Source organism: Nomascus leucogenys, chromosome 5 (assembly GCF_006542625.1).
Source record: "Nomascus leucogenys isolate Asia chromosome 5, Asia_NLE_v1, whole genome shotgun sequence".
Classification (NCBI taxonomy): Eukaryota; Metazoa; Chordata; class Mammalia; order Primates; family Hylobatidae; genus Nomascus; species Nomascus leucogenys.
Genome location: NC_044385.1, coordinates 67,557,509 through 67,570,305, shown reverse-complemented (window position 1 = coordinate 67,570,305; position 12,797 = coordinate 67,557,509). Strand labels below are relative to the sequence as shown.

The following is a 12,797-nucleotide window of genomic DNA, read 5'->3' as shown; positions in this document are numbered from 1 at the left end:
AAAAAAAAAAAAAAAAAAACCTACTAGGGTTAATAGAAGTGTTTACCAAGGTCACAGAATAAAAGATCAATGAAGAAAAATCAATTACAGGTATACCTTGGAGATATTGTGGGTTTGGTTCCAGACCACCACGATAAAGTGAGTGACACAATTTTATTGTTTCCCAGTGCATGTAAGTTCCATTGGCCAGGCACGGTAGCGCACATCTGTAACCCCAGGTCTTTAGGAGGCTGAGGTGGGTGGATTACCCGAAGTCAGGAATTTGAGACAACCTGGCCAACATGGTGAAACCCCGTTTCTACTAAAATACAAAATTAGCCTGGCGTGGTGGCACATGCCTGTAATCCCAGCTACTCAGGAAGCTGAGGCAGAAGAATCACTTAAGCCCGGAGGTGGAGGTTGCAGTGAGGTAAGATTGCGCCACTGCACTCCAGCCTGGGCAACAAGAGTGAAACTCAGTCTCAAAAAAAAAAAAAAAAAAAACTAAACTAAAAAAGTTATATTAACACTACACTATAGTCTATTAACCATGCAGCAGCATCATGTCTTAAAAACAACATTGTCAGGCACAGTGGTACATCTGTAGTCCCAGCTATCCTCCTGCCTCAGTCTCTGGAGCAGTCCTAGCTAGGAGTTCAAGTCCTAGTCGTAGCCTAAGAGTTCAAGACTGTAGTGCATAGCCACAGCACTTCTGCATGGGCAACACAGTCAGATCCTGTCTCCAAAAAAAAAGTAAAGAAAAGAAAATAGAAATTGGCCGGGCACGGTGGCTCACACCTGTAATCCTAGCACTTTGGGAGGCAGAGGCAGGTGGATCACAAGGTCAGGAGTTTGAGACCAGCCTGGCCAACATGATGAAACCCCGTCTCTACTAAAAATACAAAACTTAGCCAGGCCCAGTGGTGGGGGCCTGTAATCCCAGCTACTCGGGAGGCTGAGGCAGGGTAATTGCTTGAACCTGGTAGGCGGAGGTTGCAGTGAGCCAAGATTGCACCACTAAACTCTAGCCTGGGCGATAGATGAAGACTCTGTCTCAAAAAAAAGAGAAAAGAAAAGAAAAGAAAAGAAAGGAAAAGAAAAGAAAAAAGAAAAGAAAGAAATTGCAAACACCTAAATTTAACCATCAAAATGTCATAATTTTGTGTTTAAAGGAAAGTTTTTTATCAAGTCCACCAAACGTGATACAGTACTATCTTTTGGTCAGAACTTGATTCTTGGATAAAAACAAAGAACTAGTCTAATCAATTCTCTGGTGTGAGATAAAAAGCTAAAAACCTAAGTAAAGACGGTGGCCTTACTACAAAGTTTATTTCCTCCCTTAAGAGAGTAAAAATAGCGGATTAAAAAATATAAAAACCCATAAATAGGAGATACTATTTAAGATTTCAACAAATTTCTAGAAAATAGAATGCAAAGGAGGAGTAAGTGAAATAGGATGGAAGAAGCTCAAGTCTAGAGTATCTATAAAGAGGAAATTACTATGGAGAATGCCTATTTGTCCTGGAAAACTCCAGACAGGGTCAAGATTATGAAATGACAGATAAACAGAGGAGTGGAAAAGAGACTCAAGGTTGGGGGATTAACTCTAAGTGAAGTGACTCAATCCACACCATCTCCATCAACTTGCAGCTGAATCCACATGTAGAATATTTTCCATTGAAACGTGGAGGCAGGCGTGGTGGCTCATGCCTGTAATCCCAGCACTTTAGGAAGACGAGGCAGGATGATCATTTGAGCCCAGGAGTTCGAGACCAGCCTGGACAACATAGCAAGACCCCGTCTCTTTAAAAAAAAAAAGAGAGAGAAAAAATCCTACATTTTAACTGTTTCCAATTAAGTCAAAAAGTTTTCCAGTTTTCCATAGGTTTCAAATACTTTAATTCACATTTGAGAGCAGGGACAATTTAGAAGTCAACTACTCCATTTGGGAAGGTAGAAGGAAACATTAAAATTCTTACTTGCTGAGTTTGTCTAAATTCTTCCAATAGTTTTAGGGCCATATCATAATCTTTCAGCAAATGGTATGCAATAGCATATCCAATCCAGGAGGCACGCTGTGTGGGGCGCAACTGAAGAAGCTGGTATCTTGTCTCCTAAAAAAAAAAGTTTTAACTTGTTAAACATTCTCTAAAACATTATTTCATCAGTTTTAAGAAAACAATCTAATCTTTAACACATTTCTAATGAACTATATCAACAAAGATCAGTTTCAGAATAAAATAGAAGTATTTTTTATGTTTCTTACCTAAATTACTAAAGTTCTAGAATATCCTGTAATACTCACTGTGAGGCTGTCATTGAAACATCTTTGGGGCCCATGCCTTTGGACTGCCTTATTAAATTATCTTTAAATAATGAGAATTGTTTTTGGCAACTAAACATTCTGTAAGAAGACTAAGATGGTTTTTTATTAAACTACATTTTGCTACTTACAAAACTATTATATGAATTACATGTATTTACAGTATAAACACATTGTAATAATTGGCCAGACACAGGACAGACACAGCCAGGGGAAACACCCAAACATCTGATTATCCCTTATTTTTACTGTTACTTCTCTGTCATTCCCAAATCCTTTATTAAAGTCTAGCTCAGTATTATTTTCTCTGCCAACTCTTGACGTTACCCTGGGCAAATGCAACACTAATGTGTATCACCCATCCCACAACCTATCCTCTAAGTCCCAAGATTTTCTAATCATTAATGATTTTCTCCTCCACTCCATTCAGAGGCCCACTCCCACAGCCATATCCTAGAAGTTACTGCCACGCAGAAATCATAAATTTAGGTATCTCACTCTCTACCCACAGCTCCCATGCTGCCAACACTATCATTTGGTGACATTCCTACCCTTGTTCTTTGACACCACCAGCATCTGTACTTCCTGGGTCCTTCACACTTTCACCACCAGCTCTCCTTTTTTTCTTTTAGAGACAGTCTCCCTATGTTGCCCAGGCTGGACTAAACTCCTGAGCTCAAGCGATCCTCCTACATCAGCCTCTCAAGTAGCCAGGACTAAGACACATAATACCAAGCCTAGCTCTCTTTTAACTTAATTTACTTCAGAATCCACTTTAGCAACCATTGTTTTGCCAATATTCTGAATTTCTATGCCTCATTCCTAAAGATAACTGATTTTAACTCCAACCGCATCTAAGCTGCTAAACACAGCTGAAGAAAAAAATACACACTTTGAAGAGTGGTGCCATTATTATTATAATAAGTTCAGCAGAGCCCTTAAAGTGGCTGCAAAAATCTAGGCATGGGGTATGAGGGCTTATATGGCAGTAGAGAGCAAAAGTAAGAAGTATATAAATAATGGATTTAAAGATAACTGTTAGAACCTAGTGGCCTCCTTCTCATAAGAAAGTAAGAGAATTCCATGTTGGACATACTGATTCTAGGATACTAAGTGGAATAAGCACATGGAAATGTCCAGGAGAGAGTTGAAGATGCAAATCTGAAGAGGTCTCAACTACAGAAAGACTGATTTATGGCAACCCTTCTCACATTTTTAAAGTATTTATTAACCAATAATTTTTAAAAGCTACTTTTATGTTTAGGTTTCAATTATAAAAGCCTTATTAGTTTACCAAATTTGTAAATATCAAACCCACAAATAATCTAGTACAGCAGCTGCACATAGATATTCCAGTTAAACAGTTATGGCCTGGCGTAGTGGCTCATGCCTGTAATCCCAGAACTTTGGGAGGGTGAGGTGGGAAGATCACTGGAGCCTAGGAGTTCAAGACTAGCCTCGGTAACATAGCAAGACCTTGTCTCTTTTTTAAATACTTAATGAATTAAGAATGTTTTAAAAACCAGTTTTTTTTGTTTTTTGAGAAAAAGTCTTGCTCTGTTGCCCAGGCTGGAGTGCAGTAGCATAATCATGGCTCACTGCAGCCTCAACTCTTAGGTTCAAGGGATCCTCCTGCCTCAACCTCCTGGATAGCTGGGACTGCAGGTGTGAACTACCATACTGGGCTAATTTTCTTATTTGTAGAGACGGAGTCTGGCCTATGTTGCCCAGGCTGGTTTCTAACTCCTAGCCTCAAGCGATCCTCCCATCTCAACCTCCCAAACTGCTGGGATTATAGGCGTGGGCCACCGCACCCCACCAGTTATTCTTTTTGGATATTCAAGTAGAAAGTGCCACAACTATGACTGAGGAGGAAGGTCCCAAGCGACATACACCTTCTAATGAACAATCAAATCTACTTGATCTTGGCTTATGCTCACCTCATTCTGAATTGACACGCTCTTAAATTTTATCTACTGTAAAATCATGTACATTTAAGAATGAAGTACTTACTCGGTAACCTTCAAGGTCTCTCATTTGGATCTGCAACAGTGAGAGATCCCTCAAAATTTGCAGGTTATCTTTATCTAATTTGAGGGCATTCCGGTAACATTTTATAGCTTCATCATATTTTTTATCAGAACGCTGCAAGAGTCCATATACATGCCAACCTATTAAGTTAAGGAAACAAAGACATACACAGACACTAGAATATACTATGCTACATATCTAATATAAAACTTACATTAAGGAAATGGTATTTTGCCTAGGATTTGTTTCAGAATGACCTGGAGTCTGGGGGAGGGGAATGGTGAGGGGAAGTTAAAGACAAAACCAGAGCAGGCTGGGTTGATAATTGTCAAATTGCTGAACCTGGGTAATGGCCACATTGGGAGGGGGTCATTATTCTGTTCTCTCTACTTGTGTACATGTTTGAAATTTTCTGTAATATTTTAAGTAACCTTAAAGAATTCTTGGCAAAAATTCTTCACATTTTCTACCCTCTATCCCATCACTTTCCTACCCCAGCAACCTCAACATTCACCTATTCTTCATCATGATGTCTTGAAACAGTATACAAAAACTGCAACTACTTTTTGAAACAAATTTACAGTCAACCAATTCTAAAGTAATGTGTAACTATCACCTACTTCCCTAGTTATATTAAAGGCCACAAAAAATAAGTTGTATTTCTTATAAATTAAAGTCTTAGCATATCTTGGAGCCAAAAGCCCCACAAAACTATCATACTTACATGCCCTTCTCTTCACTCTGGGGTAAGCACTGGCATAAAGAAATAAGAATTTAGTAATTTGAGAAAACTCTAAGCTAAATATGTGAAAACACTACTAAGATTATTCGTGTTCAATACCAGTACATGGCTAAGTGAATTAAATGTAACAAATTAAAATGCAAGGGCAATATGTGAAAAAAAAAATGCAGATAAACATACAGATAAGCAAAACAAATGAAAATCAATTTCAATGATCCATCCTTTAAAAAAAAATTTTTTTGGCCGGGCACGGTGGCTCACGCCTGTAATCCCAGCACTTTGGGAGGCCGACGAGGGTGGATCACCTGAGGTCAGGAGTTCGAGACCAGCCTGACCAACATGGCGAAACCCCATCTCTACTAAAAATACAAAAAGTAGCCTGGCATGGTGGTGCACACCTGTAGTCCCAGCTACTTGGGAGGCTGAGGTGGGAGAATCGCTTGAACCCAAGAGGTGGAGGCTGCAGTGAGCCTAGATCATGCCACTGCACTCTAGCCTGGGTGACAGAGTGAGACTCCCTCCCCCCAAAAAATAAAAAAAACAAAAAAACTTTTTTTTTACACACTGGGATATTACCCAAAGAAAAACACAATTATAAAGATCAAATTAAGTAACAGCTATGTCTCTGTGTTAACAGAAACCAAGCTCAAGAACCAATATCATACTTAATATTAAGTAAAATCTGTTTTAAAATAAGTTTAAAGTTTTTCTTCTCAAATGTCTAAAAGAAAGTTTAAGACACACAAATTTTAACATATGATTAACTAAAAGTCAGTATTTGGAATAATAGGAAAGTATTACCCAGTTAATTATGTTTAAGAAAAAAATGGGCTTCAAGTGACATACAATTATCAAAGTAACTTTTCTCCAACACTAAGCACAACAGAAGTAAGCACATTTTATAGAGATTTCCTTTAAAATACTTCAATAAATAAACACAGGGTAGGGAACAAATGAAACTAATACAGGAGGAGGGGCACGAGCAAAAAAGAAACTAATATTACAAAATGTTGATAATGATTATAGTTGAGTAATGGATACACAGAGTTCATTAAATTCTCTCTTCTACGTAGGTTTGGAATTTTCATAGTACAAATTTAATTTGAATTAGGAAAAAACTAGCTAAAACATAAACTAACTATTGCAAAAGGATACAGACATGACTCTTGACATCATTACGAAGTCCTTTACGAACAAATTCATAAGCTTCTTCTTTTTTTCCTAAACAGTTCAGTGTTAATCCTTTCATAGCCAAAGTCTCTGAAAAATAATTTTTAAACTCTATTTACAAATGACAGAAAATTATTCTCTTAATAGTACTTTAATAGTTGAGATCTGAAGGATTACTATGGCTCCAATTCATCTTTTTAATCTCACAGTTTGAACTTCTCTCCAAGTAGAAAACGTAAAACTACATTTAAATATTTACTTAAAGCTTAGCAGCCCAAGTCCTTTTCTGAAATTCCTTAGTTTCAAGAGTTGCTAAAATGGTTTCTGCCCTTCACAAGACTCTGTAAAAGTGGTTGATATTATTCTGCTGAAAAAATTAACAAAGCAGGCCAGCTGCAATGGCTCACGCCTGTAATCCCAGCACTCAGGGAGACTGAGGCGGGTGGATCACCTGAGGTCAGGAGTTCGAGACCAGCCTGGCCACCATAGCAAAACCCCGTCTCTACTAAACAAAAATTAGCCAGGCATGGTGGCATGTGCCTGTAATCCCAGCTACTTGGGAGGCTGAGGCAGAATTGCTTGAACCCAGGAGGCAGAGGTTGCAGTGAGCCAAGATTGTGCCACTGCACTCCAGCCTGGGCGACAAGAGCAAGACTCTGTCTTAAAAAAAAAAAAAAAAAAATTAACAAAGCAGACATGAGTCTTATGGAATTAAATCCACCATAGCAGTTCCACAGCTCTTACCTAAGGTCAGTTCTAATCAATCATCAATCTGATTTACAACCACACAAAAACACTCAATCTACCTTAATAAAGACAAATACATAATTTAAAAATCACTTTATTCAATACTGGAACAGACTTCACTTTTGATAGCAAGTTTATTCTAACAAATTCTACTTAGGCTAATTAACATCAGTTCACATTTCAACAGCACAACACTGGATGATGGTAGTGGCAACAAAAAATATGTAAGGAAGTTAATAAAAGATGGTTTAGGATGAAATAATTCTCTGAATTACCCACAAGAAGGGAGTTATGCAAGAAGAATTATTTTCGAACTCTATGGTATTCAGAACATGGTGATCCTGTGGCCCAAACCCCCCTCCAACATCTTTTATCTGTTTTACATATTGAACTTTCCCACAGGCACCATTTGGATAAAGGTTCCACAGCTAAAAAGCTTGAAAACAAGCTTTAAAATTAATTCTATGAAACGAAGATTTCTTTCCATTTCCTTCAAAGAATCTTTTAAATGTTGTTAGAAAAGTGAGCAAGGTCAGCCTATTTTCCCAATAAGATGATCTCAACCATTATCCAAGTCTGATACTGAGTAATCTCAACCAGCTTTGCTATACTATAGGATCGTAATTTTCATGTCTATCCTGATCCACCCTTCTAACACTGGCTGTTACTGAAAAAGGACACAACAAGAAAATACAAACTTTATTAACACCGGTGTTAGAAAAACAACTCAAAATATACAATCTAATGGTAAATTAGTAATATCATATGGAAACGTCAGTACATATTAAAAAAAAAAAACACATCTACCAAAGAATAAAGTGCAGGTGACCATATCTTCATACTTTTATATTGCAAATTTGGTCCTAATTTTACACACAGGAAACCAAGGTATAAATTCTATTCAAAGTAATAATAAAGGAAATCAGGTCCATAAAAATACTGATACATACTGTCTCCAATTTTTTCCCCAATAGATAAATGAACCATCCTAATCTTATCCTTAAGTATATATACTTGGCCAGGCGCGGTGGCTCACGCTTGTAATCCCAGCACTTTGGGAGGCCGAGGTGGGCGGATCACGAGGTCAGGAGATCGAGACCACGGTGAAACCCCGTCTCTACTAAAAATACAAAAAAATTAGCGGGGCGTGGTGGCGGGCGCCTGTAGCCCCAGCTACTCAGAGAGGCTGAGGCAGGAGAATGGCGTGAACCCGGGAGGCGGAGCTTGCAGTGAGCCAAGATCGCGCCACTGCACTCCAGCCTGGGTGATAGAGCGAGATTCCGTCTCAAAAAAAAAAAAAAAAAAAAAAAGTATATATACTTAAGGATAATACAGGTAATCTAGAAGACTCATATAAAGCATTTAAAAAATGCTGAACATTTATGCACTCTAATAGAGAACTTCGAGGCCTTGAAATCTGGGAAATAATCTTCTTTCACTGTTAATCCCTGGTTTTAGAATTTGATTTCTCTCACATGAGACAATACCTCCATGTTCAGCAAATTTTGGGTTCGACAGAATCATCTTGCAAAACTTGAGGCCATTTTTGTACTGCTTCTGTTCATAACATTTCTGTAAAGAAATATGAACAAAAGTTATTTTATCAAATGAATACACAACGGAGCAACTTTTCACAGCATCATATATTCTAAATTCAAGATCCAAAATTAGGTCTAAAACGTGATGGAAAGGATATCACTTACAAACATGCAGTGTACTTTTGTTACCTATTCTTGTCAAATTGTTCTAAAACCTACATATTTTCATTTTTATAAAAGACCATGAAAAAAGACATTTAAAAAACAGGAAATGTGGCTGAGCAAGGTGGCTCACGCTTGTAATCCCAGCACTTTGGGAGGCCAAGGTGGCAGATCGCTTGAGCTCAGGAGTTTGAGACCAACCTGGCCAACATGGTGAAACCGTCTCTACTAAAAATACAAAAATTAGCTGGGCGTGGTGGCACATGCCTGTATTCCCAGCTACTCAGGAGGCTGAGGCAGGAGAATCGCTTAAACAAGGGAGGCGGAGGTTGCAGTGAGCATAATTCCAATGCTTTGGGAGGCCAAGGAGAGAGGACTGCTTGAGCCCAGAAGTTCAAGACCAGCCTGGGGAATAAAGCAAGACCTCATCTCTACAAAAAAATTAAAAATTACTCAGACGTGGTGGTGCACATCTGTGGTCCTAACTACTTGGGAGGCTGAGGTGGGAGGATCACTTGAGCCCACAAGGCTGAGGCTGCAGTAAGGCATGACTGTGCCACTGCACTCAGCCTGGGCAGTAGAGCAAGACACTATCTCAAAAAAAAAAATTTTAAGCAAAAACATACGTGGCAACAGAAAAATACCAGAAACTGCACTAAAAGCCTTTGCTACTGCAAGAATGAAACCAAAGTGCATGGGTGTGTGCACACACACACACACAAATACTACCACTTATTGAGCAGCTACGATATGTCTGTATAAAATCTGTAATCTCTTACTTAATACCAATTCTTTAATGTAGGTGTCATTACTTCCACTTCAGAGATGTCGAAACTGAAACCCCAGAGGTTCAAACACTTGTTTATAAGCTGCTCAGCTTAGCTGCAAACTCTGGTCTCACTCCAAAGATAAGCAACATCTTTATTTCTGAATGCCACCAGCCAGGGTACGCAATTAACATCTCTCCCTGGCAGCCACTGATGCAGAGAACACCCCATTGCTTTCCACTCTTCCCTGGCTTACATTGTTCAGTCACACTGGGTATTACATTACTCAACATGCCAAGCTTATCCCCACCTCAGGCCTCCTACACTTGTGTTCCTTCTGCCCGAAATGCTTTCCTAAATCTTCCCATGGATGGTTCCTCATTATCCAAGTCTCACATGTCCCCTACTTGCCCACTTTATCAAATACTCTCATCCTCCTTCCTTCCCCAACATATTCTCTACCATGTTACTCTATTTTCCACACAGCGCTATCATTTCCTGAAATCTTATTTATGCTATTATTTAGTGCCTGTCTTCCCCACCATCATATAATGGATCCTTAGAACAATGATCTCACCTATCTTTCTTATTTATTTTTTAGAGACAGTCTCACTCTGTTGCCCAGGCTGGTGTGCAGTGACACAATCACCATAACCTCAAACTGCTGAGCTCAAGTGATCCTCCCACCTTAGCCTCCTGAGTGGATAGGAAGGACTACAGGTGTGTGCCATCACGCCTGGCTAAATTTTTTTTTTTTTTTTTTTTTTTTTTTTTTTTGGTAGAGATGAAGTCTCGCTATGTTGCTATGTTGTTCTTTTGCTCCTGGACTCAAGTGATCCTAGCTCCCACCTCAGCCTCCCAGAGTCCTGGGATTACAGGCATGAGCCACTGCGCCAGCCTTAGCCTATTTTAAATACTGCTGCATTGCCATGGCTAAACAAATAAGAAACTGCTCCATAAATACAGCCTACTAAGTTCAAAGCAAAATGCCACTAGCAATGGATGAGACCATCATTAAGCCTTGCAGCAGGGGCTGGATGTGGAAGGAATTAGAAAAGTCTTCATGGAAAAAAAGTTTATATTGAGGCCTCTTGACAGCCTCTGGGGAAGGGAACTAGGTGGTTCTGAGATATGGATAGAAGAGAAACCTAAATTTTGAAACGTGAATATACTGCCTATTCCAAAAATATTTTAAAATAAAAAATGACAATCTGAGTTTGACTACAGGAGTCTGTCTCACAAATGACAAGAAAAAAACAAGTGGAAGAAACTACTGAGAAAGACAAATAGAAATACTAGTTTTTCTGACTTACCAAGTTATCTGAAAATAATAATCATACTGCCAATAACAGTAATAATAGTTAACACCTATTGGAAGCATTTACTATACGTCCAGACACTGTTCTTATTTTTTTCCTTCATCCAATGACAGCTTATTTACTCTTTATTTAAATCCCAGGAAAGCCTATGAGAAGCATGATATCCCCATTTAGATAGAGAAACTGAGGCATAGTTATAGAGTTTATTAAGTGCCAGAGCCACAACTCTTAACCAGGTAGTCTGGCCCCGGAATCCAAGTACTCAGGTAAAGACAAGTCTACCTGTAATCTCAGCTACTCGGGAGGCTGAGGCACGAGAATCACTTGAATCTGGGAGGCAGAGGTTGCAGTGAGCTGAGATCTTGCCACTGCACTCCAGCCTGGGCGACAGAGCGATACGCTCTCGCAAAAAAAAAAAAAAAAAAAAAAAAAAAAAAGACAAAATCTACATTCACTCAGGAACAATTATATACTAAGTAGAAACGACAGATTCTGGTCTCAACTTTGCTACTAACCAGACAGAGAACCTTAGCCACTTGGTCATTTACCATTCTTAGGTTTGTCTCTTTCTAAAAGAAGGCATGGAATAGCTCCAAAATTCAACAAACTGTAATGCTAATTAATATCCAGTCTGGGGAATAAGACATGCAGATACAAGCCACGTGGAGCATGTAAAAAACCAGCTGGTTACTTTGTGTGGATGTGTTTGAGTTTTTTCAATAGAAAAAATTTTACTGTTGGGGCAAAGCACTTTAATCCACTAAACTTTAAAGATAATTTTATTACAGAGACTTCTGTTTGCTATGGAATTTGTTGTAGCCAAATTTTACCCACATTTATTGCAACTGCGAAATGATAAAATCACTCGTTTATGCAGAATCCTCCTAAATTCACGCAACCTTGTCAGAAACATTACATACCTAGATTTACAAATGTTTAGCTTGGCTGAGCACAGTAGCTCACATCTGTAATCCCAGCAATTTGGGAGGCTGAGGTGGGATGATCGCTTCAAGCCAGGAGTTCGACAGTCGCCTGGCCAACAAACCGAGACTTCCATCTCAAAATAATTGGTTTTTTTTTAGTGGTTACCATTTCCAAATTTATTTGGGGATAAACTCTACCTTTTTTGTAATTTGAGAATAATAATGTAACTTTTTCCTTATGACACTGATCCATGATTTGAACTATAGAGAGAAAAGGAGTGCTGTCATCTTTAAAGTATGATGCCAAATGTCCTGAAATCCAACTAGCGATTTATAAATGATATTATCATTAATGTTTCAGATTCCATGGGCAAAAAAAAATTAAAAATAAAAATAAATAAATAAGTTACTTCTCCAATTCCATGCTGTGTAAAATAAAAGGGCATGAGAAGTAAAATAAAAAAATACAAGGCCCAATGAAGCAACCTGCCACGTGCTTTCATTATTCATATTTTTAATGTTCTCACATTTGTATCTTATTATTGGTTCAAAACTAAGCACCACATAATATTTAAAATTTTTATCCCATCTACTATGTATCCTAATCTGAAGACTAAGTGTGAAGTTTCTATCGGCTTGAAACAGAACAGCTACTATGAATTATCTGCCGCTGTTAATACTTAAAATTACTCTAAAATTAGTATTTTATTTATAGTAAAGTTAAGCAACAACTAACAGCCATATAACCAACCCAGCTTTCAATAAATTCACCTTTAAACCTAAATGCATGTTTAGCAAATAAAAGCTTTTTTTAGGTGAAAAGATAAACTACAAAAGACAGTTACCTACTAACAATATTAGTTTAAAACCTAGGGTAGCCAGAGGATACTGAGGAAAGCAAAGGAATGCTGCCTCTTCTCCTTGAAGAACAGAACCTGGAAAGCCACCAGGGACGCTGGCACACAGCCCACAGAAAACTGCCCACCCGGCTCCGCAGCGGTCATCACTACGGGGCCATTATTCAGGCTTCCGCTCCGCAATAAAGTAAAAATGCTCCCCTCAAATGCAAAACCAGCCAGTCCACGCGGCTTTAATT

General features: G+C 38.6%; 1 protein-coding gene across 9 annotated transcripts in view; it reads right to left on the bottom strand.

The window, feature by feature from the left end:
• Positions 1–12,797, bottom strand: part of NAA16 (N(alpha)-acetyltransferase 16, NatA auxiliary subunit) — a 66,420-nt gene that overhangs the window by 52,579 nt on the left and 1,044 nt on the right. For all 9 annotated transcript variants that reach the window (XR_004030156.1, XR_004030155.1, XR_004030157.1 and 6 more), the window contains exons 2-5: positions 8,480–8,564; positions 6,231–6,335; positions 4,316–4,473; positions 1,959–2,093 (exon numbers count right to left, since the gene is read on the bottom strand). Coding sequence is in view for 6 of the 9 variants with exons in the window: in XM_030813322.1 (XP_030669182.1) it covers positions 1,959–2,093; positions 4,316–4,473; positions 6,231–6,335; positions 8,480–8,564 (483 nt within the window). In the remaining 3 variants the exon portion in view is untranslated. The remainder of the gene's footprint in view (positions 1–1,958; positions 2,094–4,315; positions 4,474–6,230; positions 6,336–8,479; positions 8,565–12,797) is intronic.